Here is a 27,890-nt window from a genome sequence, read left to right on the forward strand (position 1 = left end):
CCGGCGCTGTCCTCCCCCAGTAATCTCTCTCCCCCTCACTGCAGCCTACCGTATCCTCTAACGATTCACCGCCGCCGCTGCGAGAGACCGATGTACTCTCTGGATTTGCCTATCGTCGCGCGGCTGTGTATATGTATCACGACTAATGCACGCGCGGGAGAGAGAGAGAGAGAGAGCCTGCACCTCTGCGGCGGCCGTCAGCGGCGCATTATCGAGTAGCGCGTCGTTCTACAGTCCGCGCGAATCGCTCTTTTCCCTCGTCTCTGTGTAGCGAAAATCTGATCCGCGCGCGCGCGAAATAGACGGGATCGGATTATACACGGATGGGGGGGGGGGCATAAATATTCAAAAGACACTAGCTACTGCTTCCCCCTCGTCGTGTAGCATAAAATGCAATTTGTACGGGACGCCGAGCCAAGAATAAGAAACGCCGGCGACTCCGGTCTATGTATGTGGGTGCGTGTGGGGGGGAGGGGGAAGGGGGGGGGGCTATAGCGCTATAGAAGTAGGAAATTTTCCCTGCAGCAGCAGCTCGCTCGCTATCTATCCGTCTCTCCGGCGAATGTTCGGAGGAGGCGGCGGTGGCGGCACTTGGCAACCGCGGCTCTTTCTCTGCAGCACACGCATACGTATACACGCGATGCGAGCAAGAAAGAAGTCGCCAGTGCGTCTGGACCCTAACAAGAAACTAACCCTCCCTTTTCGTATATATATATATATATATATATATATATACCGCGAGCGCAACCCCTCTGGGCCTCGGTTACGCTCGTTCCCTCCATCGTCCTTAACGTTATCTCTCTCCCTCCCGGAGTATAGTCTGCCGCCGCTCTGCCGCTTCCCCCCTATCTTTCTCTCTGGAAATGGGGTGAGGCGCCTTGCGAGAGAAGAGCGAGGCAAGGGTCTCCGCGAAGAACTTGGAGCTCGTCCCGAACGGAATTACTGCTCCGGAGAACAGGGCCAGCTGTATGGCCGGCTATGTTTAACTTCTGGACACCGCCGCCGACGCCTCGCGAATATAATTTGTGTACCAATACAGGTGCGCGTAGAAATGGCTCGATCCTCAGCGCCTCCGCCGAAGGTTTTTTCCTCCTCCGTCGCTCCGCGCTGGAAATATTCTACCTCGATGTATAAGCCCTATAGAAGTATGACGAGGGTCGAGTTTTCTATATATACATATCTTGCGTCCCCCGCTGTTAGCGGCTACCTATATAGCCGGATAGCGCGTTTCTTTCTTCGGCGACGCTTCTTCCCCCTTTTCGTGCCGTCGGTATACAGACGCGGCGGGCGGGGGCGTATGTGCCGGCGGACACGAAGCGCAGACAACGCGACGATCGATTTCGATTCTTGGACGGGAGAGCTGCTATATACGTACGCCTCTTCCTTTTGGAGCTCGCCGCGGGCACAAAACGGGATGCGCATGAAAATCGATGCCGGAGAGACGAAGGAATTAATAATTCCTCTTGTCGGTGCTCGAAGAATCGAGAGAAACGCGCAAGTTGAGAAAGAACGAAACGATGGAACTCGTCTAAAAGCTACTCTCGCACGAAAAAGTCGCCGTCGCGTGATGCGCGAGGGAGAGCCGCTCCACGCCAGAGACGTATATTTTATATATAGAAAGAGGGAGCAAAACGTCCGGAGCGCCGCGGCTGCAGTTACACACACGCAGAAAAAGCGAGAAGCGCCCGAGAGATCGATGTGCGAGGGGAACGCGCCCAAGGTGTGGAGTAGCCGAGAGAGAGAGAGAGAGACAGAGAGCGGGGACTCGAAGATCGTCAACCTCGCCGGAGTCATCGTCGCGTGGAATAATAGTTAACTCCGAAAAGGAACGCCATTACTCCCCAAAAGCGCGAGTATAGATCCCCGATAAGAGAACTCGGCGAAGAGTGAAATACGAAAACAATGGGAAGAGGGGCGGGGGAATCGGATAAGGATCGCACTCGTTTAAAGTTGGCGAAATTCCGAATGAAAAGTCAAGCAAAGTTTGCTATCCGTATATACACAGTGTAGATAGAGAGCCGATTACGCATCGGCGGAAGACTCGCGAGGTGCGGTATAGCGGGGCAAGATTAGGGTCAGAATCTGAGCCATCGAGAGCTGCTGGAGGGCATTGAATAACCGGCTCTCGCTCGTTTCACGCGCTTCGCCCCTTTCGCTGTCAACCCCACGACGCGACATAGATGTATATACATATCGACGCGAGCATCGCTTTGTAATTTACCTAATCAAGCAGCGGTAGGAGTAAACTACCCGCTTGTACAGACGATATAACGACGGTGGCATTTAGGCGCCGTCTTGTACTTTTCCGCGACTCGCGGAATGCGATGACTCTTCCGAGTCGCGGGGCCAAAATAACGATCCGAGAGCTTTGCCGCATCCCTTTGTACTGCTGGGTATTAACAGCCAGCGCCGCAGCGCCGATCATCCGCTCGTTCTCCCCCTGCAGCAATTAGTGCGCGCGCTACCTTTTCGTTCTGCGTAAAACCGTCAAAGCGTCCCCGAAATCCCCCGAAAGAAAGCCGGCGAGCGAAGGAAGATGCCGCGATGTAGGAATATAACATAAAACATCATACGTATATATAACGCGAGAGAGAGAGAGAGAGAGAGAGAGAGAGAGAGAGAGAGAGAGAGAGAAAGAGGCGAGGGTCGGATACAGGCCAGAGAGCTGGGAAAGGTTGAAAGTGTGGTGGAAGCCAGGGGGTCCGACAGAGAGCGAGCAGAGGCGTGGGAGGAGGAGGAGGAGGCCGGGCACGTTGGAGCTTCGCGCAGAAATTAATATCGAGCTGCCGCTCTCTCGCAGCTCTCTCCCTCCGCACGTGCACTTCGTCCTGCGCTCCACACCGACTCTCCGCAAAAACTAATAGGTCAGTGTGTGTGTGTGTGTCTGTGATTCTACGTGTGTGCGCTCGTTCTCTCTCTCGGACACGTTCCTCTTTCCCACGTCCTTCCGTAGCAGCGGCGGCGGCCCAAAGGACTACTCGCTCTCTGCAGTCGCCGGGACTGTACGGGCTCTATCTCGCTCTCCAAAGCTTCTCTCTCTCTCTCTCCCTCCGAGTGTGACTGCGGAGCGCAGGAGCAAGAGAGAGAGAGAGAGAGAGAGAGAGAGAGAGGAGCAGCCGCGTACAAGTTGGTTTCATCTCGAGGGCTCAGGTCGGCCTGAAAGGGAAGCTTTCAACCAAGAGGCAAGTGGAGCGAGTCGAAACGAGCTCAGCGAGCTACCGCCTCTCTCTCTCTCTCTCTCTCTCTCTCTCTCTCTCTCTCTCTCTCTCTCTCTACTCCTACGTACATACAGAGGATGGCTACCGCTGAGAGCGAGAGCGAGAGAGAGAGAGAGAGAGACCGGATGGCCTGCAGTACTGAAACTCCCCTACTCCTTGCGCTCCGTCCGCGTTCCAGGCAGAAATGTACGTACGCCTCTGCGTATGTGTGAGTACGTGCGGAGCCCGATATGTACACTGTGACTACTGCGCGGGCTTTTACATGCTGCCGCTGTTTCGGAAAGTTTTCTTTTTCCCCCCTCCGCCCGCGCATACGGTGTGTACGTATACCCGATGCGCTGGTGCTAGCTGCAGTGGGAAAGCCCTTTTTCCGACGTGTACGCGCGCGGAGCCTTTATCACTTTGGGCTCTCTCTCTCGTGCGCGCGCTCGCAATTATACATCCGCCGACGGGGGATGGATTTTCCGCTAGGCGTTTTTAAATCTGCCCGTTCATTTGGGGGATTAGAGACGAGGGATTACGTATAGCCACACGTGTATCGGAGTTTCGTCGAAAAGGGAATGATTTGCGTAAAAAGTTACGCGCGCGCAAACTCGTGTGCCGCGTGAAAAAAAATAAGCCTCGCGCTGCACCTACAAGTATCGAATCGGCTGCAGAGTCAAACGAACAACGACAACTACACAGATAAACGCTCGCTTGGCTATTTATTGGCTTTTCACTCTCTCATCGTTCGAACGCCGCACACACACAGCGCTTATCTCTCGTAGCGCCGATACGAAAATCTCCCTACGGCTCTCCCTCTTATCGGCCTTCTTTATCGCGAGCCGCTATGCTCTTGTTTGCCGCAGCAGTAGCGGCTGTAGTTATACCTCCTCCGAGTGTCTCGCTCTCGTGCTTTGCTCTTATGTATATATAACTCTATTCAGCTCTCTCTCTCTCTCTCTCTCTCTCTCATATATATATATATATGTGTGTGTGTGTGTGTGTAGACGCGTCGTTCCCCCGATGAGCCAAGTCGCGCGCGAAGGGCAATAGCCGTTTCCGACGCACGAGATACACAAGCTTGTAAGAGCTGCGCTTTTTACGATAGGCTGAAAAGTCAGTTTATACATGTGGGTCAGTTATAGGGGAAATAAGAAGATCGAACGTTTGTCCATTATCCGTGTAGCTGCGAGGATTAGTCATCGAAGGGGGATATTTATCATCGCTCGAAGAATCCGAAGATGGACTAGAAATTTGGCGCTTCCACAAAAGGGGCGACGACAAAAGTACAACCCGTTGAAATTTTCCCGAGAGAGCGAGCGATACGCCTGCATCTATAAACCAGCCCTGCTGCTAAAGTGTCTTAAAATAGTTCGAACAATTTATACATCCGGTTCGTCGTCGCCGGCGCTCGAAGGGGGAAAGGGTTATATGCACACATACACGCGGCGGACTTACCTCTCCTGCGGGTACTTTCTAAACTCGCCGGAGAGACGGAGCCGCAAACCAGCAGATCCAGGCGCGCGTATGAGTAATTCCAAAATTATACGCGGCAGCGATCGATCTTCGAACTGAGATGTTGAGAAGGGAGAGCGAAAAAGTACACAGTAAACGCACACGTCGCAACAATCAATGACACGCCGGATAACACGGGAAGAGATTGCGCCCCCCGGTGGGTGCAGTATAAAACCTATACAGCGCCAGAGATCGGAGTAGGCGCGCATACATACATAGAGCCGTGCGTCCCCGGCCTGCGGGGGATTCCCTCCGGAAATTTGAGCTAGTCGAATTCCAACCAAGACCGCCGGGCGCCAGGTATATACCTATATAGGCGAATACGCGGATGCATAGACATACACACACGGGCAGGGGGCAACGAGAAAACACGGCGGCCCGGACCGCAGTTCTCTCTCGCTCTCGCACACGTACGCGCAGCGGCAGCAGCAGCCGAGGTACACCCATATTCGAGAGAGAGAGAGGACTGTAGGCGGAGGCCACGTGTCCGTGACGGGAAGCTGCGAGAGGTGGTCTGCGGTTATTTCGGTGATTGCTTTTATCGCGTTGGCAACAGTGTGTGACCTCTCTCTCTCTCTCTCTCTCTCTCTCTCTCTCTCTCTCTCTCTCTCTCTCTCTCATTTCCCCCCTCGCGTATATGTATACACACAGTGCAGCATAGCGGCCTTTTCCTCCTTTTTCCCTCGTTTCCATCAGCTCCCCCGCCTGCACAGAAGCTGCAAAGCGGAGGGAAAAAAAGGAATCGACGAGAGATATAATTCGCGTGTGTCACCTTTTTTCACACACCGCTGCAGCAGCAGCAACCCCGCGTCTATGATTATTCGCGCGCGCTTTCGCCCCTGTCTCCGGTGGTTATCGTTAATTCCGCGGGCGCAGGCGGGGGCTGATTTTGCCGGCGAATGGCCTCGAGGTTCGCCGCGCTGCAATTTTACGCAGGCCGAATTTCGTATACGCCGTGTCGTATTGATTTATGGGGGCTCATGAATACAAGGGATCTGAAAGTATAATCGTTATGATGTTGTTAGTGTGTGTGCGTTGGCCGCGCTCGATCGGAGATTCAATTCGTCGTCGCTATTATTATTATCATCCTCTCTCGGATCGCGTGTATCCGCCGAGCTTTTTAAATAAAACATGCCCGCGATCTCCGGAAATAAACTCTCTCGGGTAGTGTCTTCGCTCTCGGCGCGTATGCAAATGATCGTAGTCGTATCGGTCGCCGCAGCTCATCCCCTATTGTCCGTCTGAAAGTCAGCGGAACTAAGCAGCCGCGCGCTAATTGTATACTATGCATCACTGAAAAACCGGCCTATCTCCCCCCGTTATCGCTCTAGCTTCACAGCTGTTTTTCTCTCTCTCTCTCTCTCTCTCTCTCTCTCTCTCTCTCTCTCTCTCTCCGCGCGTTCCCATAATCATTCGCACGTGATTCGCACTCGCGGAGCTAGTTTCGGTAGTCTCTTTTCCTCGTCGCCGCCGCCGCGGTAGCAGAGAGAGAGAGAGAGAGAGAGAGAGAGAGCACAGCGCTATCTCACTCATTCGATCGCCACTGTAGCAGGCCTATACGTGCGGCGGCTTTCCCTCGCGCGCGCATCGGGCTATCAACGTCGGCATTGCCGGGAATGCATTAGAGGAGGAGGAGGAGGTGGTACGTGTACGTCGCACATACACGTACAGAGGAGGAGGTGGCAACGTGGCCGGCGCGCTCTCTGTGCGAAGAGTAGCTCTGCAGAGCGGAGGGAGAGCTTCTTTTCCTGGGCTCGCCACAGCGGCGCATATCTGCGGCCTCGCCTCGTACGTTGCACTGTGCGACGACGACGACGACACTCGCCTACTCGTTCTCTCTCTCTCTCTCTTTCTAGCGGCGGCGGCTGCGAGAGAGGCTGATGCTCGGGGAAAATAACCCGTTTACGAGCGGACGCTCCGCTCTCCTGGAAATTGGATAGACGCGCGCGAGCTGCAGCTTTCTCCCTTAAGGGTCACGCACGAAAGCGCGGACCTAGGAAAATCGGCGAAATTCGGAGCTTATCGTGCGTCGGTCGGAGGCAGAGTTCAGCGGGGAGGGGGGACGGTATCTTTAGAATCCATTAGTCGCCGCGGCGGGAGCCGGTGTGGCAGCGTTCGTATGAAATACGAATTTGTCTACCTTTGCTGCAAAGAGGGGTAAAAAAGGAGAGCCGCTGCAGCGCTGGCAAAAAGGAAGAGGAGGCCGCCGCCGCGCGCGACTGCAGAAACGAGAGCGGCGGCTCCGCGCGAAAAGGAGAAAAGGGAGACAGAGCGAGCGAGGAGAAAAACGAGGAGAAAAGAACACGAACGTCTTACTGCGAGCGAGCGCGCGTCTACGATCGTCAGAGAGCCCCCTCGAAAGGTCGGGCGCGCGCGCGCGCGCGAGAGAGAGAGAGAGAGAGAGAGAGAAAGAGGAGCAGAGGCAAAAAAGCAGCAGCGGCAGGAGCGAAGGCGGAGGAGAGACTTTTTGCAGCATCACGAGTCCACGATGACGAGGACGATAAGGGGGACCGCTGCTGCTGCTGCTGCTGCTGTGGGCGGCGGACGACTAGCGAGCGAAGAGAAGAAGAAGAAGAAGAGGAAGAAGAAGAAGCGGGAGGAGGAAGGGGTGTACGCATATACCGCTCGCACAGTAGTCGCAGGAAAGAGAGAGGATGGGTATAGAGGTATATACGCGAAAGCAGCAGTGGTATAAGTTGAGAGTCACTAGAGAGGGAAAGGGGAACCCGAGGCGCAGTAGCTAGGAAGGTGGAGGACGAGTAATGGCAGAAGAGGGTGAAAGGAGGCGAGAGCGAAGGGAGCGACGAGCCAGCAACCTCCCGTTGCGCCCGTACTGGACTTGGCCGTTCGCTCGCTCGCTCGTTTCCTTTTTCTCGGCTTTTTTGTGCCCGCGCCTCGCTCTCGCAGCAGCGGCAAAGGGAGAGAGAGAGAGAGAGAGAGAGTATATAGCCCGAGAAAGAGAGAAAAACAAGCAAGGGGCTGCTGCCTCTCCTTTTTCTCGCTGCTGCTGCTGGCTCCCGCTCGACGAGACAGAAAAAAGAAGGCGAGCGAGGCAGCAGCACCGGAGGTGAGAGCGTAAATCCATATAGGGGTGCCTGCCCCGGTAAAGGGTGGCAGTAGGGGAGAGAGAGCACCACCGCCCAAGGCTTCGTTCGCTCTCCCTCTCTGTCTCTCGCGCCAGCAGCTTCAATCGCCCGATGACACACTCGCGCTCTTTCCTGCGTGTGCCTGCATGTGCGCCCTTTATCGCGAAGGAAAGTTTCGCGCTTCTCACGCCGTATCATTGCGTATAACTATATACGGAGAGGTGCGGCAAACTGTTGCTTAAAGACCTCCTCGCGCGCGCGTATTCGGCGCTTTTTTGGGTCACCCCCTACAGCGCGCGCTCTACCGCTACACGCGGTTTCTAATGCGCGCTGGATTAACTCCGGATCCGGCTTACTCGGGATTTGCCCGCGACTTTTTCCTCGATCATCGCTCCGCGCGCGAAATTTCGAGGGGTCGCGATCACCCCCCTTTTTCTCCGCGGATACAAATTGACAGCGACGTCTGCGCGCTGCATTCAATACGCTAGCAATATCTCTCCGCGGGCGATAAGAGCCGTTTCGAAAAACTCCTTTCTTATACTCGCTCGCCGACGACGAGTCTCGGGGAAATAAAGCGAGAGAGCCGCCCGAACACGTGCACTCAGCTATCAGCGCGGAGAGAGCCCCTCTGTACACGCAGGCAGGCAGGCGCCCCCCTTGCGGTGTAGGCTCTCTCTCTCTCTCTCTCTCTCTCTCTCGCTCGCCCCCGCGTGACGCTGACAGGCCCTTGTGCACGCACACATACGCGCTCGCGAACTCCGTACCTTGCAACGCGTGTGCGAACGAAGGGGGAGCGCTGGCGGGGAAGGAAGGCTAGAGGGCACCGAGCGAGAGAGCGGCCGGACAGAGGAGTGGTGGGGGAGTCGCCGCCGCCACCGCAGCAGCAGCAGCAGCAGCAGCGAGTTTCATCGCTGCCGCCAGTTCGCCGTGAGCGCTCGTCACGCGAGCTCAGCGGATCTTGATACACGGAGAGCGCATCTCGCAAGACACTGCTGTTGCTCCGAATCGCCGGTCCTTTTGCCCCGTACACACACACGCCTGCGTCTGACCAGTGCGGAGACGTGACCACTCAGAGTGCCGATCCTCCTGTTGTTGTGCGCGAGGATCGCCATCGGTGAACTTGTCGAGAAACAGTGCAGCCGAAACTCCAGGAGAGAACAGAGTGCGTGCCATGTGTCATTGAATCGCGAGGCGTCGTCGGGAGAGATACGGCACGATAAGCGCGCTTTTTTTTTGCTCCTCATCGAGCGCACGGCGTGCATCAGCGACCAAGAGCGGGGACCGGCAACCGCGCGATTGGCCGGCAGCGCGCCACCTAGACACAGCGAGTATACAGAACAGTAGGCGAAGAAGAAGAAGAAGAAGAAGAAGAAGAAGAAGCAGATTTTCCACTCGACTCGCGCGCGAGAGAGCAGAGGCCTGGATATGTCCGCGAAGCGAAAGGCCACTGCCATCATGCAGCACCACAAGGTGAGTAACGATCCTTTTTTTGCCGCTGCTGCTCCCCCCCCCCCCGCTCTTCTCCCTTCTTTTTAGTCGGGAGAGCGCGCCTTCCCTTGTACGGTACCGCCGACGTTTCAACTTTTACTCCGCTGTATATACCATGGGCACTGTGCGCGCCTCCCCCTCTCGCGGTGCAGCTATCGCTCGGCGGCTATCTGCTGCCGCGGCGCACACAGGCCTCCTCTTTATCGCCGCCGCAGACGACCGCGGCGGCGACGACTCATTCACACAACTCACGCGCAACTCCCACACGCGCGCGCTTGTATATGGGCGCGGGAGAGAGAGAGAGAGAGCAGGGGCCTTGGACCTGCAGCGGCGATGATGACTTTTGAGAGAGAGAAAAGGGGGCTCGCTGTTGCTTTTTTGTGGGAGGATTTATGCGCGGAGGGACGATTATCTCTCTGTCTCGGAGAATAACGTTGAGGCACTTTTTCGAAAAATAACCCTGGGCTGACAAGGATCATCGGCGCGCGAACAAAGCCTCGCGCGACCCGACCAGCTGACCCAATTCTCCCCAAAGAGACGCACGACTCCCTGATACATACACCCCTCGTCTGCTGCAGTCGGCGAGAGAGTAAACTCGCGGCGAGCAATAATGCGGCATCGGAGCCGACCAAATTAGCCGGCCTCTCTCCGGCGACAAAAACACAAAACAAAGTGCACACGGCGGCGGCGCGCGAATCGATTTCCAGCGGCACTATACAATAGGCCGTTCGACGTCGCGCTGATAAATTAACAGTTGCGTTCGCGCACTATATAGACTTCTATCTCCGTCACGCTCTCTCTCCTTCTCGTGTTTGTCGATTTGAGCGAGCCGCGCATTACTTAGAGAGAGAGAGAGAGAGAGAGACGACGCCGCGTGCTCCGTTATCGTCGTCGCCGCCGCCACGTGCACGCCGAACTCTTACGTCGTCCCCCGTCGATTCACCCCCTCTTTCTCCCCTTTTCTCACTCTCCGCGGATCGTGTATAGACACAAACACTCGATGGCACCTAGAGGTGCTGATGGCTATCGGGAAAATTTCCGCGATCGCATGGGCGGGAGACAATCGTGCGTACGCACGCTGTTGTTATTGCAAAATTCGTGTGCGAACGTTAAAAAAAACGAACCATTGAAATCCACAATACTCTGCTAAAGTAGGTTCATTCACTCCTTGCTGGCTTATTTATACACGCGAATCGATGAGAGAGCTGCAAAAAGGCGCGACTAAAATTAAGACCGCGAAGCGCCTCTCCGCGCGAGATGGTTGGGCGGGAGGAGGGGGGAAGCGCCGTATAAATACTGCGCGCGCGCTCGCGCCTAATTCGACTAAATACGAGTGAGAGAGGTAGCTCGCCGCTTTAAATCGATCAAATCGCGTCGAGAATTGAGGTAGGTTCGTGTACCTGCGCGCCGCCGCTCACGTATCCATTATTCCATTAGCCTTCTCTTTCTCTCTCTCTCCCTTTCGCGAGCCGTGTATGTACGTGTGCGTCCTCGCACTTTACCGGAGTTTGTCCCTCCTTCTTTCACGGGTGTGCGGCTGCGTGCGAGTTTTTTTCTTTCTCTCTCTCTCTTTCGAGCCTTGCTGCAGCGGTATGTATGTAGCTACGTCCGCTCTCTCGAGCAACGAGTTGTTGCGCTCTCCGGTGGTACAGTCTTTGCCGCGTGTACCGCTGTTTCTTTTTGCGTCGGTCAGAGTCGGTTCTTTTTCTTTTAATCAGACTAATTTATGCCGCTCGTTTGTCCGCTCTGAGGTGGGGCTGGTCTTTTTTTTCTAACGTGCTCTTCCGCTAAAAATCGTCTCTCTCTCTCTCTCTCTAATCAACTCGCATTTCGAGCCGCGGGCTTATTAGAAGGAAAACCAGCAGAGAATTGCCACGACGCAACAGCTCGCACCAACGTGAGATGGTTGAGCAAGAGCGAGCGCGTCGCGCATTCGTTGTCCGCCGCCGCCGCCGCCGCCGCCGCCGCTTTGACAATGTGTCAGCGAGCATTTGCGCGGTATTATTCTCAGCGCGCGGCGCGTATAACTTATATACATGCGTACACTCGCGCGACGCGCTGCTGCACCGGATTTGCGAAATTTCTGCGCGAGACTGTACTCGTTTCTATTCAGGGTCGGCCGCTCGAGGCGGCGGCGCGCGGCCGGATTGTTGCTTGGGATTTCTCCAAAAAAGCGCGCAAGCAAGAGAGATGAGAGGAAAAAACGGATTAGTCGTTTAGTCGGTCTACAGGCTCATTAGCAAACGTTTGCGCTGAAAGTGGCAAAGATTCAGGGAGTGAGGGGGAAAAACTCGGTCCAAGGTTGAGCGAGAACGCCGCGCATTTTCATGGGAGGCATACGGAGTGGTAATGAAATCGCACGCGAGCGCGGAATTCTCGTATGTATCGCTTTTTATCATCGATTTCGCAAGCCACGCGGCCGTGAAACGAGCCCGATTCGCGCTCGCACGCGCTTATATAACGGAAAACCGAGAGCTTCGCGCGCTGCCGGGGAAAAAAGCGCCGACGAGAGAAAGCTCGATCCCACTGTTGTGTCGTGGGTGTCGCGACATACACACGCTCTTCTCTCTCGTTAGCGGAATCTTTTTATCTCGCGCGCCATCGAACTACCCTACGCGTCGGCTATGTGGGTCAGTCGATAGGCGAGACGCTTCTTCCGCGAAATAATGCGAAACAATGCGAAATAATGCGCGAAGCGATCTCCGCGTCCGTACATGCATTGCGGGCGCTCGGTCGGATAAAGGCATGAGTCAGCAGCAGCGCCAGACGTGTGCGCGCTCGATGACTCGGGTCGCATGTGTACAGTTGCGGGGACGAATGGGGCTCTCTTCGCAGATGGGACGGCTGCGAGGGGTGATGACGAGAGCCCGTGAAAAATCGAAGCAGCGTCGCTTCTGCGTGTCTGCGGGACCCTTTGCCCCGAAGCGCGTGGATACAGGGGTTGCACTGACCGGACACGACGAGGAGATCAGGTATTAGGAGTAATTCGATGGTGCGGGTTTCTCTCTCTCTCTCTCTCTCTCTCTCTCTCTCTCTCTCTCTCTCTCTCTCTGTCTCTCTGTAGACCGGTCGGAGGAGACGTAATAAATAATGGATAGCGCAGAGGCTGCGCTACTGGCTTAAAAACGCACGCCAAAGAGGCAAAGGAGAGCGACGAGGCAGAAATTTCGCGGAATTTCGTCTGGAGCGTGCGCCGGTGTGTACACGCAGTCAATAATTTCGCCGCTGATGAGTCACGTACGCTTAAAACTTTTTTTTCGTCCACACTCCGCTGCCGATTCCCGCGACGCTCAAGGAACCGGACTGCACACACGCGCCGTGTGCGCAACGGCGACGCATCCAAAGTCAAGCTGACAGAGTCAGTCGTGCGGGGACGGGGGTGTGCTTATCGACCAAGTATACACATCCGCACACGCTGATGTCCGAGAGAGCTGCAACTCTAGCCGCACAGCCAAGCCACACCGCTGTCTGTGTGTGTATAGGTATACGTGTGTGCCGAGAACAACAGCGGCCAGGCTCACGGAATGCGTGAATGCTTTCTCTGCCTGTATATACGTCCGATGTCCTCTTTGAGCGCATAGTCAGGCACAGACAGAGCGCGCGCGCGAGTAGGCGTGTGTCGATAGCGCAAGCGGGAGATGATGTTTGTGTGCCTGCCTGCCTGCCTGCCTGCCTGCCTGCCGTTCGCTGATTCAGGGAGCCATCCATGTCAAGGCGCACCGCATCGGCTCTCGCTGCACGCAACGTCCTGTACATTTATATATTCCTTTTGCATTTGCTTGCGCGGCGCTGTATGCGTTCGCGTGTATTGATTTCGGTGATCTTTCGGCTCAATAGGCGCGTTTTAATTAAAATATCTCGCTCGGAGGAAAAATATTCCATACGCAGAGCCGATAGACAATTACAAAAGCGAAGCACGCCGTAATCGCCCGCGCCAAAGTTCCCACATGTACGAGTGCGCGCATGCAGGCAGCGTTGCGCAACGCCGTGAACTTTCCGCTAAATATCTCTAATCTTTCCCGCGAGCTCGCTTCTATATGCACCCGCAGAACAATCGAAAGAGCGGAGAGAAAAAAATCGGTTAAAGTCGATCGTTATACACACCGCGCGCGAATTAATCATCCTGAATGGCGAATTAGCGCCGACGACGATCCCGACTAATTGGCGAACGCGCGCGCGTCCGATGTGTATGTGTGTATGTATATAACGTTATAGCATTATACAACCGAGAGAGAGAGAGAGCGACGACTCGTCTGGCCTGAAATTTACGATATTCTCGGAAGGCTTGTCTCCAGGTTGCCAAACGAGTATGGCAATTGTGTTGCTTGCTCCGCCGGCGTCGCGGGGCATGCGATTAAGATCTATCTGAAGATAGCGGCGGCGGCGACTTCTATCTCTTTATCTCTCGCTGGTAGTACACGCGCTCGCGAAAAAAAGAAAACGTCGATGCTGAGCCCTGCGCGCGTGTCTGTATACTTGCGGTGTATACTTGTAGCACTTTCAACGTGTAATTGGAACGCGCGAATATTTTATTTCAAATTTGTTTCCTCCTCTTGATGCACCTACATGGGATGTGTGCGATGCGATGAACAAAGCGCGCGCTTTTTTCCCGTCGCGCCCTCCTCTCGATAATCAAGCCGCCGAGTGAGCGAGAGAGTTAGTTTTTGTCACACAAGTTCGGCCCGTCGCATTATCGGAGCATAAGTAAAGCGAACTCTCCGTGCTATACCTACCTCGCTGCCGCTGCTGCGCTCGACGATAGTTTATTCAACGGATTATTGACGGCTGCTGCTGCTGCAGTGCTCGGCTAAAAATAGCCCCCGGCGAAGGCCCGAGCGAGATCGCCGTTGTGTGCCGAGTGAACGCTGTCTCTCTCTCTCTCTCGCTCATATACGTATATACCTACGCTGGAAAGCTCGGTTAGCTCCCTCGTGACCATGTCGAATTTATTCGCAAAACAGTCGGCGACGAGGTCGAGCATCGCGCGCGCACACATTGTCGAAAAGCCCAGATGCGAGCGCACGCGGTTATGCGCTTTTTTCACGTCGATTATTATTGAGATATACGCGTATCAAGTAGACGTCGTCGATGACTGTCCGAGTGATCGAATTAGCGAGACAATCCGGGAAGAGAATTATATAACGGAGCAGAGTAATAAATCGCTTATGGATCTCTCGCTACTGCACACTTCCGGCCGGTCTATATAATGCACTATAGACGTGTCGCACACCACGCAGCGTTTATTTTCCCGCTACGATAATATGCACAATTTCATTTCCTCTTTCTCTCCCGCTCCGCATTAGCATAAATACACACGGTCATTACTCGGCCCCTACTGATTTTCAATCGCCGACCGCGGAAACCGAGAAGAATCTTTTCTCCGGAGAGCGATCGCGCACGTGCGACTCATTCAATTATAATAGACGCCCCCCGCGCGAGAACTGCGCCCACGCTCTCTCTATATACTGCCGCAATGTGTATATCTATATCTATATCTATATATATATTGCATAGAGGCGAGGAGGCACGCGGCAGCACGTACGGCGCGCTAGTGAGATTTCGCGCTCGGCGAATCGATAGCTAATAGCCGCGGCCCGGCTGTAATTAACGCAACAAGTTGATACCTAATATACTTATACATCCCGCGCGCGGTATGCCAGCTACTCTTCGCCGCTGGTGCATCGCCTATCCGTCATGCGAATCTCTCGAGAGCTCGTTTGTAATTCGAAATCGATGTGTCCTCTCTCTCTCTCTCTCTCTCTCTCTCTCTCTCTCTCTCTCTCTCTCTCTCTGTCTCTCTCTCTCTCTCTCTCTCTCCAAAGTGCAGAGCGCTCGAAAAGCTCGCCGAGCGATTTCCTTTGTTCGCGGCTGCGCGACGTCACAAAGAATATTCGCTCTGACCCGCGCTCTCTCGGCGGTACAGTCACTCATCAGGACTTGAGGTGAAAATACCCGGCACCTATAAATAAGCCGCGGGGGCCTCGGAACTTTCTTTCCTCTCCCGTTCATTACACACACCGCGCTCGCTTGCGCGCTCGAATTAGAACGCGACGCCCGCGCGCCGGCCGATCGGGATGAATTTTTGTGCGGCGGCGCTATATAGCGCGTCCACTCCACTCATTATTCTCTCGCGCCGCGCTAAATGCAGATTGTGCGCGAGAGCGGCGGCGGCTTATCGTAAACTCGCTACCGCGGCGCAGGTCGTTACACGCGCCGAGCATAAAAGCTCGAATATCCGAGCGGCGCAGCATTGCTGCTGTGGCTTGTTCAATATTTCACCAGGATGATGACGTCGATGACGGCGGCGCCGGCGCCGAAGGGGGTGGAAACGAAAAAAATATATGAAACAAGCGCCGGCCGAGCGAGTTTCCGGGACGAGCCGGGCAAAAATCGTTATTTCCTGCCGCGTGTACTTCCCTCGAATGCCCTCTCTCTCTTTCTCTGTGTATGTATGTTGCTATATGCCGCGTGTGGCTGTATGTGTATATGGCGGGGGGGGGGGACAAAGAGTGGATGGCTGGCTGAGTGGACGAGCTACTGCTCGCTGACAACGCGGCTGCTGCTGCCGAGGATTCCATGGAATTTTTCCTCTTTTTCATTCGCCCTTTCATAACTTTGTGCTCCAAAAATGACGCTGTGCGCGCGTGCGATGAGATTTTAATGAATTTTGGCGAGTGAAATGCTGCTGCTGTTGCTGCTTCGTTTATTTATTTATTTTTTTTTTCATCCTCCACTGCGCGCACGTTAACAGGGTTAGCGATGTCTAATGGAGAGACGAAAAATCGGTGATTATAGCGATCGAGAATTACAGCCGTGTGTACACAAAGCGACGCAACTTTGTATCGCATACAGGAGCAGCAGGAGGAGGAGCGGCGCAAAGTTGAAATCGGTCACCGGAAACGCTCTCTCGCGCGCGTCTATTTAACTTGTGCGCACGCGGTAGTTACTTACTTACTTACTCCTCCGCTGCTGCTGCTGCAGATATCTTCCAACTTCGTATACCGAGAGCAAACACGTTAGCGCGCCTTCCTCGCTCTCTTGGCAGTAGAACTTACCTTCGCACTGCCAATTCTTATAAGGACCTTTCCGCTAGACATTAGACGCCGCCGCTGCGACGCCATTCTAGTCAGAGCCTTTTATCCTCCTCCCCCGCTTGATGTTTCAAAAGAGACAGCCGCGACGACGAGGCTCGAGAGCCGAACGGGACTTGGTCCAAAGTTTCTGGCAAAACGACGAGAGAGCGCGTCGCCCGAGCTCTCTCTCTCTCTCTCTCTCTCTCTCTCTCTCTCTCTCTCTCTCTCTCTAGCTATTTCCTTTCTCGGGCGTCTGTACGACGTTTTTGCCCGCCGGCGGGAAATTGAGAGCGAACTATTTTACCTCCGAGTCCCTGTTCAAATAACGCTGTAACTATAACGATAAATCTAACGATTCCTGTTTTTCTCTTCTGTTGCAGGTAAGCTATACCGACCGCACGAGGAAAGATCGAATTCGTCGTGAGGTAAAACAGCAGCCAGCTAATTACACGTCGTCCCAATTCGTTCCGTGCAGAGGCAAACGCCGCTTGTCTCCAATTACCGCACCTTAAATCCGCGCGTCATCGCTCGAAAGAAGCAAACGGGTTGCCTCTCGGTTCGTTTTCGCGTACGCGTATAAAGCACTGCAGGAGAGAGGGAGAGAGAGAGAGAGAGAGAGAAGCGTGTCGTACCGCGGCACCGGCTAATTGAAATCTACGAGTTTGAACCTCGCGGGACACACACACTGCACACAGCGCCTCTCGCGTTATTGACGAGCGCGATGCGGTGCGAAATGCGCCGATTAATCGTCGATTACACGTACGCGCGGGGGCGAGCCTCGACGTTTCCTGGAACGCGGGAACGTCTATTCCGTTCTCCAGCAGCAGCATAGCTTCTTATCGATCGTTTCTCTGTGCGCGCAATCGCGATCTCTCTTCTGGGAACGGGCTTTTAAAAATCGCGCGCGCAAAAAGCGCTGCAGCGGTAGCGGCCACATGTTGGACTGAGTCCGTCATTAGGCGTTTCTTAAAAGGCCGAGACATATACTCCGCTGCCCTCGATCATTTCTTGCGCTCGCTCGCGGCTCGTTCTCACAGAGAGCGACGCACGTGTGGCCAGTCGCAGCTGCGAAAGCCAACGCCGCCGCGTGCGTTGCTCTCTCTCTCTCTCTCTCTCTCTCTCTCTCTCTCTCTCTCTCTCTCTCTCTCTCTCTCTCTCTCTCTCTCTCTCTCCCTTTCTTGCGCGTTATAACACAATGCGATCGTTAGTGCCGAGCGATTCGCAGCTCCGAAATCGGGAATGCATATACTCCGCGAGCGCGCTCGGATTCTTTTTAATCTGTACGATATACTGGCGGCACACGTACGTACGAAGGTTATCGCTTTCCTCTCCTCGGTATTCCCGGCTCGTGCAATTTCCTACGCGGCGAGTCACCGGCGTGCATCTCTCTCTCTCGCGCGCGCCAGCGGTTGGGAAAAAGGAAGCCAAAAAATCCGCGAGGCCATTGCACAGAGAGCGAGTCTCTGCGCGGCGGGCAGACAGGCGCCTGAAAGAGTGCGCGCGCGGAGAGCGGCGTCCGCTGCTTCCCCCTACCCGCGCGCCCGGCTCTCATGCATATGTGTGTATGCAGCGGCGGCGGCGGCACCTCCGACAGAGCTGAAAGGAGGTCGGCTGCGCGATCGTAGACACACACGAGGATCTTTCTCTCTCTCTCTCTCTCTCTCTCTCTCTCTCTCTCTCTCGCTGGCCGTTACACGTGAGCTGCGCGCATTTATTTCCCGAAAGACCCGCGAGAGCAGCGCAGCGTGCAGAGTCGCCTCGCGAATTGTGTGTCGAGGTCGGCCTGCAGCGCGGCTGCACACTCTGCACGCAGCGTGCATGTGTATACGTGCGAGCGAGTGTCTTGCGGCTTTCTGGAATTGCGAGCGCGTAGCGTATGATGAGGAGATCGATACGCGGAGATATGCGCCTGAGGGGTGTCGTTGATGCTCACGAGAGAGCCGAGTGTGTGCAGGCCTCAGGCGAGCTGGGCGCAGCAGCAGCAGCTTCTTTGCCGTACACGCACTGCCGATCGCCGCAGTAGAATCGGCCGGTCACGGCGAGCCGTCCTCAAGATCATGTCACGGGGGTAGTAGGTCGGAGCTGCGAGATTTTCGCGCATCTCCTTCCTATACGCGCGCGCGCACACACACACACGCACACACTATCCCGAGACGCGCGTGAAAGCAGGTCGCGCGCTGCACACGTGCGCGAATGTTGGGCGCGTGCGGGACGAATGACCGCAGCAGCGCGAAGATTAATGGCCGAGCACGAGTGAAATTGCCGGGCTTCTTTTTTCAACCTCGTCTTATTCAGGTGCCGAGAGATTTTCCGCAAGGAGAATCGCCGCCAAGCTTGCTGACGTCGGCTTCGATTGCCGCCGCCGGGTCACGTGGGTTATCTCGTGCGTTATTGCGCGCGTATATAAGCTCGCTCTCTCGCATCGCAGTCGTGTCACCTTTAAAGTCGGCGAGTGCAGGAATGAGGCAGAGAGAGAGAGAGAGAGAGAGAGAGAGAGAGAGAGAGAGAGAGAGAGAGAGAGAAGGGGCAGCGACGTCTGAACGAGCTCGCGGCTTTTTTACTCGAAATGTCTTCGCAGCCGCGAGCGCGAGAGAGAAGAATCAAGCTTTTTGCGCGTCTTTTCGATCGCTGACCGGAGATAAAGCCCTCGCGGCGTAGGTACGCTCTGCGTCTCCGGTTACGTTTGACGCGTGTTCTAATTATCCTCGGTATAAATAAACGATAGCGATTTTCCCTCCGAGTATTCGCGAGCGCGTCTTATCCGCGTGCGAGCTGCAGTTTTAATTTCGAGTCCCGCAGAGAGCGCAGAGCGATTCCGCTCGGCTGGAAAGAAAATTTCTCAAGAGCGATAAAAGCCTGCCGCGCCGTCGGCCAACCTTGGCTCCCTCTCCATGCCTCTCTCTCTCTCTATACACGTACATCTATATAGGTATACACGCGGTGGCGGCGGCGAGCGTACGGCTCTGACAGGAAGCAAAAAATGAGGCTTGATAAGACCGCGACGATCGCTCGGGCTCGCAAAAAAGAAAGCCGAGAGAGTGGCATGGTATGGAGTGTATTGCGAAAGTCGCGAGCGGCTATACCGTCGCCGTTCTCAAAGTGTCATCCCGGTGAGAGAGCAGTTTTAGCGTCTGTATTCCTGTTAAAGAGCGTAGAGCGAACGGCTGCCTGTACTTCTCGAAATCGACGCGCGGGGGAACGTTCCCACGTTCTTGTGAACGGACTGCCACTGCTCTGCTGCTATGTGTGTGTGTGTGTAGAGCGTATATAGACTAGTGTTCTAGTTTAAATGCCGGGACGCTGGATTATGCCCGGTGTGATTGAGTGTCGATGCGGCGTGCTCTGCGGAATTGATGGGGATCGACTACTGCGCTCGAGAGAGGGAGATAGAGATAGATAGAGAGTATTTTGCGAGGATTGGGCTTTAGAAGCTGTTGTTCGCACTGTAGGGCTTGTAGATTGCGCGTATCGGCTTCTATTTTTCCCCCGTATGCGGTCTCTCGTTAAAGCTCGAATTTGAACCTCTTTTTCCGCTCGATGTGTCGCTTTATTAATTATGCCACGAAACGATATAGAAACGCTTTCCTGTATACAGCAACTGCGCCGCACACTTTTGCAACAATAAAGACAACACGCGAGAGCAGACGCGCGATAGTGGGCGCATTGATAGGAACGCCCTCTGACGAAAATAATCGAGACTCGTACGTACTGCGCGCGATCTCCACTCGTTCCGTCGGAGCGAATACTCGTATCGCTATACCTGCAGCACATACAGCCGCGTCATCGTCGCTTCGTACATATTAATTTTTCGCGCGAATCGACCTACGTACTTCTGCGCGCTCTTTCAAAATTGATTCTAAAGCGGCAATAAACTGCTCGTATATAATTGCGCGCGTACGGGGAAAATCGCGTCGAAAAGGAAGCGAGCGGTAAAAAACCGGCTCTCCTCGGGATGCGCTCGGGTAATGAATGCGTTACACACGCTCGTGAATTCGGAGAAGCGCTTATTACACACATACACACACACACACACACAGCAGCGCCTTCGGCGTCGCGAGAGAGAGAGAGCACTGCATCGCACGCATCTGCAGCAGTGGGAGGAGTGTATAAGTACACTTATACAGGAGAGTGGATGGCAGCAGAGGAATGGGAGACTGTTACACCCAATTGTCCCTCGTTGTGCCGGGGTCAAGTAAGGTAGAGTTGACCGGGTGTACCGCTCTCTCTCTCTCTCTCTCTCTCTCTCTCTCTCTCTCTCTCTCTCTCTCGCTCTCTCTCTCACTCTCAATCATGCCTGGTTATTATGAAGAGACACACGCGCGCGAGCGAGGAGAGAAAAAAAGGAGCGAACGAGTCGCGTAATCGAAAGTCTTTCCCCACGTGTTGCGTGCGCGGCGGTATAATAACCTTGAGAGAGAGATGAATAATAGCTCCGGTGAAGAAACAAAAGGCAATAAAAGCTGTGCACAGACACACCGCGAGCGCAGGCATGAGGGGAAAAAAGGTCCGCGCTCGCGCAGCCTGACCTCCGACCCGCTTCTCCGGCCTGTGTATAGCGAATGTGTAAGAGAACTGCCAGTAGTGTATACACGCGGTGTATAGTTATGGGCTTAGATAGGAACGTATACGCGCGACACGCACTGCCCGGCAGAATTCTCTGCTGAGCGACAAACAATTGCCGCCAAGTGGCTTAATTGCAGCCAACTAAACAAATCTACCGCGCGCTGCTGCTGGCTGCTTCTCTGTCTCTCGCTGCTTCTTCTTCTTGTTCGTCTTCTCTCTCTCTCTCTCTCTCTCTCTCTCTCTCTCTCTCTCTCTCTCTCTCTCTCTCTCTCTCTCCCTCTCTGCAGTGTACAGTGCTGACGCGATGCTCAGGTCAATCGCGCGCCCACTCCTCCTCTCTCGTCAGCCCCCGACGAAAAACAAAGTCGAGTAGGTGCACCGACGTCGGGTCCCATTTATCAGGGCACATCCGCCGGAAGCGACGCGTAGGTGCGAGACTGCGCTCTCTGAGTCAGTTTGTACTTGCATACGCGCAGCCTTAGGTAGAGTGCAGAGAGAGAGAGAGAGAGAGGCTGACGCGAAGAATTCGCCGAGACGTGCGCGCGATAATTACAGAAGTCGCTCTGTCATGCTACTCCTTTGCAGCTGCTGCAGTCATCGATGCGCATACGGCGTTGATTCTCGAAATAATATACGACAGTTTTCGCCACTATTTGAATACCCGTCGCTTATAAACCCGTGCCTCTACGCATACCGTTACACATCGCGCGCACAATCCTAAAGAGAGAGAGAGAGAGAGAGAGAGAGAGAGAGAGAGAGAGAGACAAATCGCACCGAATTTTTCCACCTGGAATTTTCGCTGCGCGTAAGCGAAAAGTTTTTCGAAAAATAGAAGAGCATTTTACACACATATAGCTAGCAATCCGCAAAGGAGGTTGCGCTTGCGTAACCGGCCGGCTTTTTGCCGCTCGCGCACTGCTCTTTTCTTTTTTGCTTTTGTCTTGCGCACATCGCGTCGAACTCTTATACCTATCCCTCCGAGTGTTTTGCACTTCTCGCGCGACTATAGTTATATACACCGGTCGACCTTCCGACGTTGCGAAACCCGCAACTGCAGCAGCGACTCGAAAGAGAGAGATATGTGCAGAGGCTGCGCCCATAGGAGCACCTTGCAAAATCCTCGGCAACGAGTCCCTTTTCCGCCGCGCTCGTTTCCTTTCGTCTCAGTGCAATCATGGAAAGCGCCTGTAAACGATTTTTCCCGATTAATTACGATATGACGCAGGTTTTCGAGAAGCGCTGCAGGAAACGTTCGGTAATCTCGATCGGGAGACATGTACACCGCAACGATCGATCCGTCTTTTTTTTTTTTTATTTCACCGAGTAAACACACAGCAGCGAACAATAAACTGATCCATTCACACGTTGCTGCAGTGCATCGATATATTTAATAACGCTCGGCTATCTATTTGCATTGTTTCAGGAGAACATCTCGACTCCGGAGCCGGCCGACATATCGGAGGACGATCACTACTCGAGTGAGCACACCTTTCCATTATACACATTACTCATCCTCTCTCTCTCTCTCTCTCTCTCTCTCTCTATCTATCTATCTATATCTCTCGCGATTTATATATAATTAAGGCATACCTTGTTTTCTTTTCCACTCCACCTTTTGTATATCTCTCCTCGCGCTGTGCACTCAAGGCCCGTCTCGTTATTCTATATTCGTGTCATTTATAATATTCGTAATCACGCATACAGTGTAATATAATCGTCGATATTCCCGAAAGAGGAAGCGCGGTTCGCGCTAGATTCAGTCCAGTGCTTTCACCGATTGCTTCTTTTTTGCGGTGCGCACGTCGGTGCAGCGGAGACACACAGGCACACAGACACGCGCGCGCGCGAGAGAGCATGCGTGCGTGTAGGTCAGGCAAATGGCCGATTAAGAAAACCGACCTGGATTCCAACGCACCGGCGTGCACAGCCTCGTTATATATAGATCGACTGAGATTACCTTCCTTCGAGAATATCCGGAGGTGCGTGTATAGAGGAAAAAGCAAGAAAAACCAACCCTCCTGTCACGTGTGTGTTATCCTCAGGCGTGATAATGAAAGACGCGGACAAGCTGAAGCTCATGCTTCTGGCCTGGAACTACAGTCTCCAGCAGCAGGCGCAGGTGGCGGGGGGCGGCCCAGCGGGCGCGGTGCCCGTGCCGGGTCAGCCTGGACAGCTGCCGCCCACCGCACAGCAGCCGGCCCAGTTGCCGGTGACGACGGCGCAGAACGGACCCGCGCTCTCGCCCAGCAGTACCACGGCCGCAAGCAGCAGCAACGGAACTCTCGCCCCAGTCGTCACCAGTCAGAGCGTCATTTCCACGGCCAACAGCACCGTCAACAACAACAGCACGCTCACAGGTACGAGAAGTGTGATTGCGGCGTGGATGTGCGGCAGAGACGGGCCGAGGCGGTTTCTCCATAGGTGCTCTATCTCTCATTCGTGTCCTTGTGTGTAATATATAAATGTACGTGTAACTGTACTTGTAACGATTTCGCCTCAACCCGTCTTCATCAAGCTCAACAAGCTCATATTCTCTCGGCAGCTCCGTATTGGTAAACCAAACTGAACCGAGCGCACCCGACTCTCTCTCTCTCGTTACAGACTCGCGCAACGGCAGCGCGGACATGAGCGAGTTGAGCGCGACGGGCGGCGTCCCCGTCAGCGGAGTCGTGCCGACGACGGCCTCGAGCGAGGACATGGCCTCCCTCTGGGCCTCCTACACGATGGGTCTGAAGAAGACGCCGCCGCCCGGCTCCAGCACACCCTCCAGGTCCGAGCGCGACAGAGACAGGGAGTCGAGTCCCGGGGGCGGCGAGGGGGCCGGCAGCGCCCACGACGAGACCAGCAGCAGCGGGAACAAGGAGGACGAGGACGACGACGACGAGGACGCGGACGAGAGGCTCGACCCCCGGCACCACGACCCCGAGCGTCTCAAGGCTTTCAACGTGGGTCGCTTCTTCCACTATAATAACTCGCGTGTCAGCTCGACAGATGTATAAACTAGATCTCGTGTGTGTGTGTGTGTGCGCAGATGTTCGTGCGACTGTTCGTCGACGAGAACCTCGACCGCATAGTGCCGATCTCGAAGCAGCCGAAGGAGAAGATCCAGGCCATAATCGACAGCTGCACGAGGCAGTTTCCGGAATTCGCGGAGCGCGCGCGGAAGCGAATCAGGACGTATCTCAAGAGCTGCCGGAGGAACAAGAGGGGCCGAGAAGGCGCGCCCTGGGACGCCGTAAGTGCAGTATACAACACCCAGCTGCATCGATAAGGCATGTTTTGTTCTTAACTAACTCGACTGATTTCTCGTTGGCCAGGCGAGACCGACACCAGCCCACCTGACCTCGGTGCAGGCCGAGCAGATTTTGGCGACGGCCTGCGAGAACGAGAGCGACAACGCCAAGCGCATGAGAGTCGGCCTCGAGCCGGTCTCGCAGCCCATGCCGACCCTACCAGCAGCCACGGTAAGTCTCCTAGCAGACGCTGCGCGCTTGCTTGTAACGGAAAATACGCGCGGGAATCGTCGGGAGAGGTCAGAGCTGATAAGCTCTCGGGGTCAGCACACCTAACGTACTCGCCAAGTGACACATCTCTCCCCCCTATCTCCCGTATGCGTGTATTGTACAGCCGGCGATAGAGCGCGTTGTCGTTTCGCACCGAACCGAACGTTTGGGGAAAATATATAATACTCTCGATCGCGAGTGTTTACACGCAGTCTATTTGGAACACGGAGCCGCGCTCGCGGCCGTTATCTTATAGCTTGAAAATTCCAGCTAGTCGCGCGATAACCTCCCGGGCTGACCCTCGCGCAGCTAAGTCTAAGCCATAATATAACTCGTTGTACGTAACACTCAGTGCGCCTGTGCTCACGCGCCTTCTCGTTCAAGTCAAACGAAAAAGAAGAACATACACACTCCCTCCCTCGTCGTTGTCGTCGCTAAAGAAGTCGAGTTATCGGCGGCAGTGTGCGCCAGAGCGAGCGAGAAAAAAGACAATTGGGAATTCCTCTCCCTCTCTCGCTCTGCTCCGGCGCGCGTGTAGTGCTTCTCTCCCGTCGCAGTAATTGTTTCGCGCCGGGATAACTCGCTGCTGCTGCTGCTGCTGCTACTTCTGCCGCGTGTGCGCGCGACGAGTCCTCCTTGCTCCGTTTCCACGACTACGGATCCCCGCGTCGAACATGATCGATAAGTAGTGTCGCGCGTACGCGTAGTGTTTCGCGGCTGTGTATACGAGAGATTGCCTTCGAGAAGTGGATGCCGTTTTCGTAGGGAGAGAAAGAGACAGAGATGAGGAAGAAGAATCTCAGAGTCGTGCACAAGCAGCTGTACCAGAGGGACGATCAGAGACTGCTCGCGGAGGTGAGATAGAGATAGAGATAGGCGTATCGATCGCTTTTTCATTCGCGCTATTTCGCATTACGCTGACGTGAATTATTCGGCACTATCGGCCGTACACAGTTTGATTGAAGCGCGCGCAATCGTTTCGCGACACGGTCGAAAGAAAAATCCTCCTTATCGCGTCACGAATCGGTGCCAGCGTACTTTTCAGTTCAAAAGTTCAGTCACTTCGCTATCCGTGCTCCCAATCGCCTTGTACTCTGCGGGATTCCCCCCCAAAAATACTCTATATATAGCTCTCACACAACGATGACTAACGTCTCTCCGTATCTCTGCTCGTGTCCAAAAAATTCCCAGCAAACGGACGTGCGAGCGAGTCTGGATCACTTTACGAGCAGTACCCCGGTGAAGTCGCTGCCGATAAAGCGAGAGGACACGCCGCCGACAGCCTTGACATCTCTGGCGCCGCTGACCAGTCTGGCTAATCTGCCCAACAGCGCCGGCAGCCTATCCTCGACGCCCCTCTCGCTCGCCCCTGCCTCCAAGCTGCTCAACAACTCCGACAGCGCCAAGACTCTCATGAGGTGAGCATTGCTTTTTGTTGACTCTATTTGTCTTTCTGTAACGAAATCGACGACCATTATAACGACGACGCTTGCGCGTGCTTGCAGCCAGGCGACGATAGTGAGCTCATCGACGGCGAACGGAATCGGAAGCGGCGGTGCCGGCGCAGCCGCTGGCGCTCCCACGGCCATGTACAGACCGAACTTCAGCCAGGCGTTCCAGCGCGCCGGCCCGACGCCGGTACTCTCCGCCGGACTCTATCCCACCCAGAGCTTCACCTCCGGACTACTCAGCAACGGTACACAAAGTAATATTCTAGACCGTGCTGTTGTGCCTGCTCTGTTTATTATTTGCTTTCTTTTATCCTCGAAATACCCGCAAATGCCCGCTGAGCAAAAAATAAACAACTATCATCAAGTATCATTTCCGTGCGTAGGACCGACAGACCTGAGCATGAAGAACACGAAGCCGCTGCTGAGCCACAAATTGAACGCCACGGAAATGACCGCGGTGCGACAGCTGATAAACGGATATCGGGAGTCCGCTGCCTTCCTACTCAGGTCCGCCGACGAGCTCGAGCAGCTGCTACTTCAGCAGCCTTAAGAAGCCTATCGCCGCTCGTCACCACCACCACCACCAGCAGCACCGACCAGTAACCGCGACTACTCAACTTATGTATGATGAGAAACCGACTACAACGACGACGATGACGAAGAGACTATATTATACCTGACCGCGCTCCGCAGCCGTTCGATCTTACAATACTTATATGCACAAAAGCACTAGAATACAACGTTCCACTACTCAAATAAGGACGATTGAATTTTCTCTTCTCGAGACGGACGCGTATTTAATGCAGCTCTCATCCTTGTGTAGCGTTATAGATATTTAAGCATGAACAAAAAAAAAAAAAATCATGTGTACGACGTGTGGAACAGACCGCGGCGCCATATTATAATGATAATATATATATATATAATACCATTCGAAACAGGGTGTACATATACATTAAAATAGAGAAAAGATTTCCGAGGATATTTACTTAATTAACGAGATATATTATATATTACCGGGGGTATATGAGGAGATGCGTGCGCGCGAACTCGATGTAGGGAAGAGATTTTTTTTTAAATGACTTATATGAATAGCATTTTCGTTGCGTTTATTGACGTTTTTTTATATTGATTTATATATTATATGCGTTGGAAGATCGCTCGAGATCGCCGTGGAGTTTGAAGCGTTACTTATAAATATATATTTATGTTCAAATTTCATCGTGTCCTCATTGCCATTACGTTTGTACTGTATTCTTTGTTTTAACTTCTCGCGCTTCTTCTTTGTCGGGGTGCAGTTTTGCTTGCGAACGCCTTAACCGAATCACCTTATTGGGGTTTGAAAGATTGATTTATTTTTTAAATTTGTTCGAGGCTCGAGCCTGAAAAATATATTATTTAAGCGATGACGAGCTTGTAATAGTGAAATACCGTGTACATAACGAGTAACATGTAGAGGAGGGTATAAACGTACAGCGTGCGAGTGTCTTGTACCGACTTCGGAAAAACATTGACGACAGGAGCTTACGGGGACACGCGATTGGAGATTGAAAAAAAACTAGGGTGATGGATGTGGCTCGGCTCCGTTAGTACTGCACTTGTAGAGTGCGACAAGATGGCACAGGAACCTATTAAAATTAAGAGAAGAAATTATTCTGCAAAAAGTCAAATATTAGAGGACGGTAAAAATTAATAGAAAAAATTGTATTGCTTGCGATAGTGTGTCAATCTTGGTGAAAAAAAAATTTAGATGTTTTTAATAAACGTTTGGAATAACTGTTTTGGGATTCATTCGGCATTTCGGCATATATACCGCTGGGACCATCTTGTCACGATCGATATAGTTAAGCGTACATGTGCTTTCTTGGTCTCCATAGACATCACAATGCTACCAAAGAAACTTGCGAATAAATAAATAATCTATAACGTATACATTAATAAGTCGTTCGAGTTGACTCCTTTTCTTTTTTCTTTGAATTCAATTCGATGTTTGTTTCTAAAACAAGTTTTT

At 53.8% G+C, this 27,890-nt stretch overlaps 1 protein-coding gene across 5 annotated transcripts; it reads left to right on the top strand.

The window, feature by feature from the left end:
- The first annotated feature begins 8,651 nt into the window (after window positions 1-8,651).
- Window positions 8,652-27,809, top strand: LOC100122647 (nucleolar protein 4-like). Of its 5 annotated transcripts, none has more exons than XM_031922682.2 (9): window positions 8,652-9,271; window positions 22,349-22,403; window positions 22,968-23,346; window positions 23,468-23,870; window positions 23,957-24,160; window positions 24,243-24,389; window positions 25,620-25,846; window positions 25,934-26,133; window positions 26,263-27,809. In XM_031922682.2, exons 1-9 carry the CDS (start codon window positions 9,227-9,229, stop codon window positions 26,427-26,429), a joined length of 1,827 nt encoding a protein of 608 aa, XP_031778542.1. In that variant the 5' UTR covers window positions 8,652-9,226; the 3' UTR covers window positions 26,430-27,809. The 5 variants fall into 5 exon arrangements, with proteins under 5 accessions (XP_031778542.1, XP_031778543.1, XP_008212562.1 ...); XM_031922683.2 differs by having other exon boundaries at window positions 25,934-26,124; XM_008214340.4 differs by having other exon boundaries at window positions 22,968-23,282; window positions 23,527-23,870.
- The last annotated feature ends 81 nt before the right edge of the window (window positions 27,810-27,890 follow it).

Source organism: Nasonia vitripennis, chromosome 2, assembly GCF_009193385.2.
Source record: "Nasonia vitripennis strain AsymCx chromosome 2, Nvit_psr_1.1, whole genome shotgun sequence".
Taxonomy (NCBI): domain Eukaryota; kingdom Metazoa; phylum Arthropoda; class Insecta; order Hymenoptera; family Pteromalidae; genus Nasonia; species Nasonia vitripennis.

What these genes read in the sequence shown, in the direction of transcription:
- LOC100122647 (XM_031922682.2), top strand. Translation starts at nt 9,227, where the DNA reads ATGTCCGCGAAGCGAAAGGCCACTGCCATCATGCAGCACCACAAG. An exon ending in CCGAGGCGGTTTCTCCATAG is followed by an intron (nt 23,347 to 23,467) that starts GTGCTCTATCTC and finishes TTCTCTCGGCAG; the next exon opens with CTCCGTATTGGTAAACCAAA. An exon ending in AGCGCCAAGACTCTCATGAG is followed by an intron (nt 25,847 to 25,933) that starts GTGAGCATTGCT and finishes GCGTGCTTGCAG; the next exon opens with CCAGGCGACGATAGTGAGCT.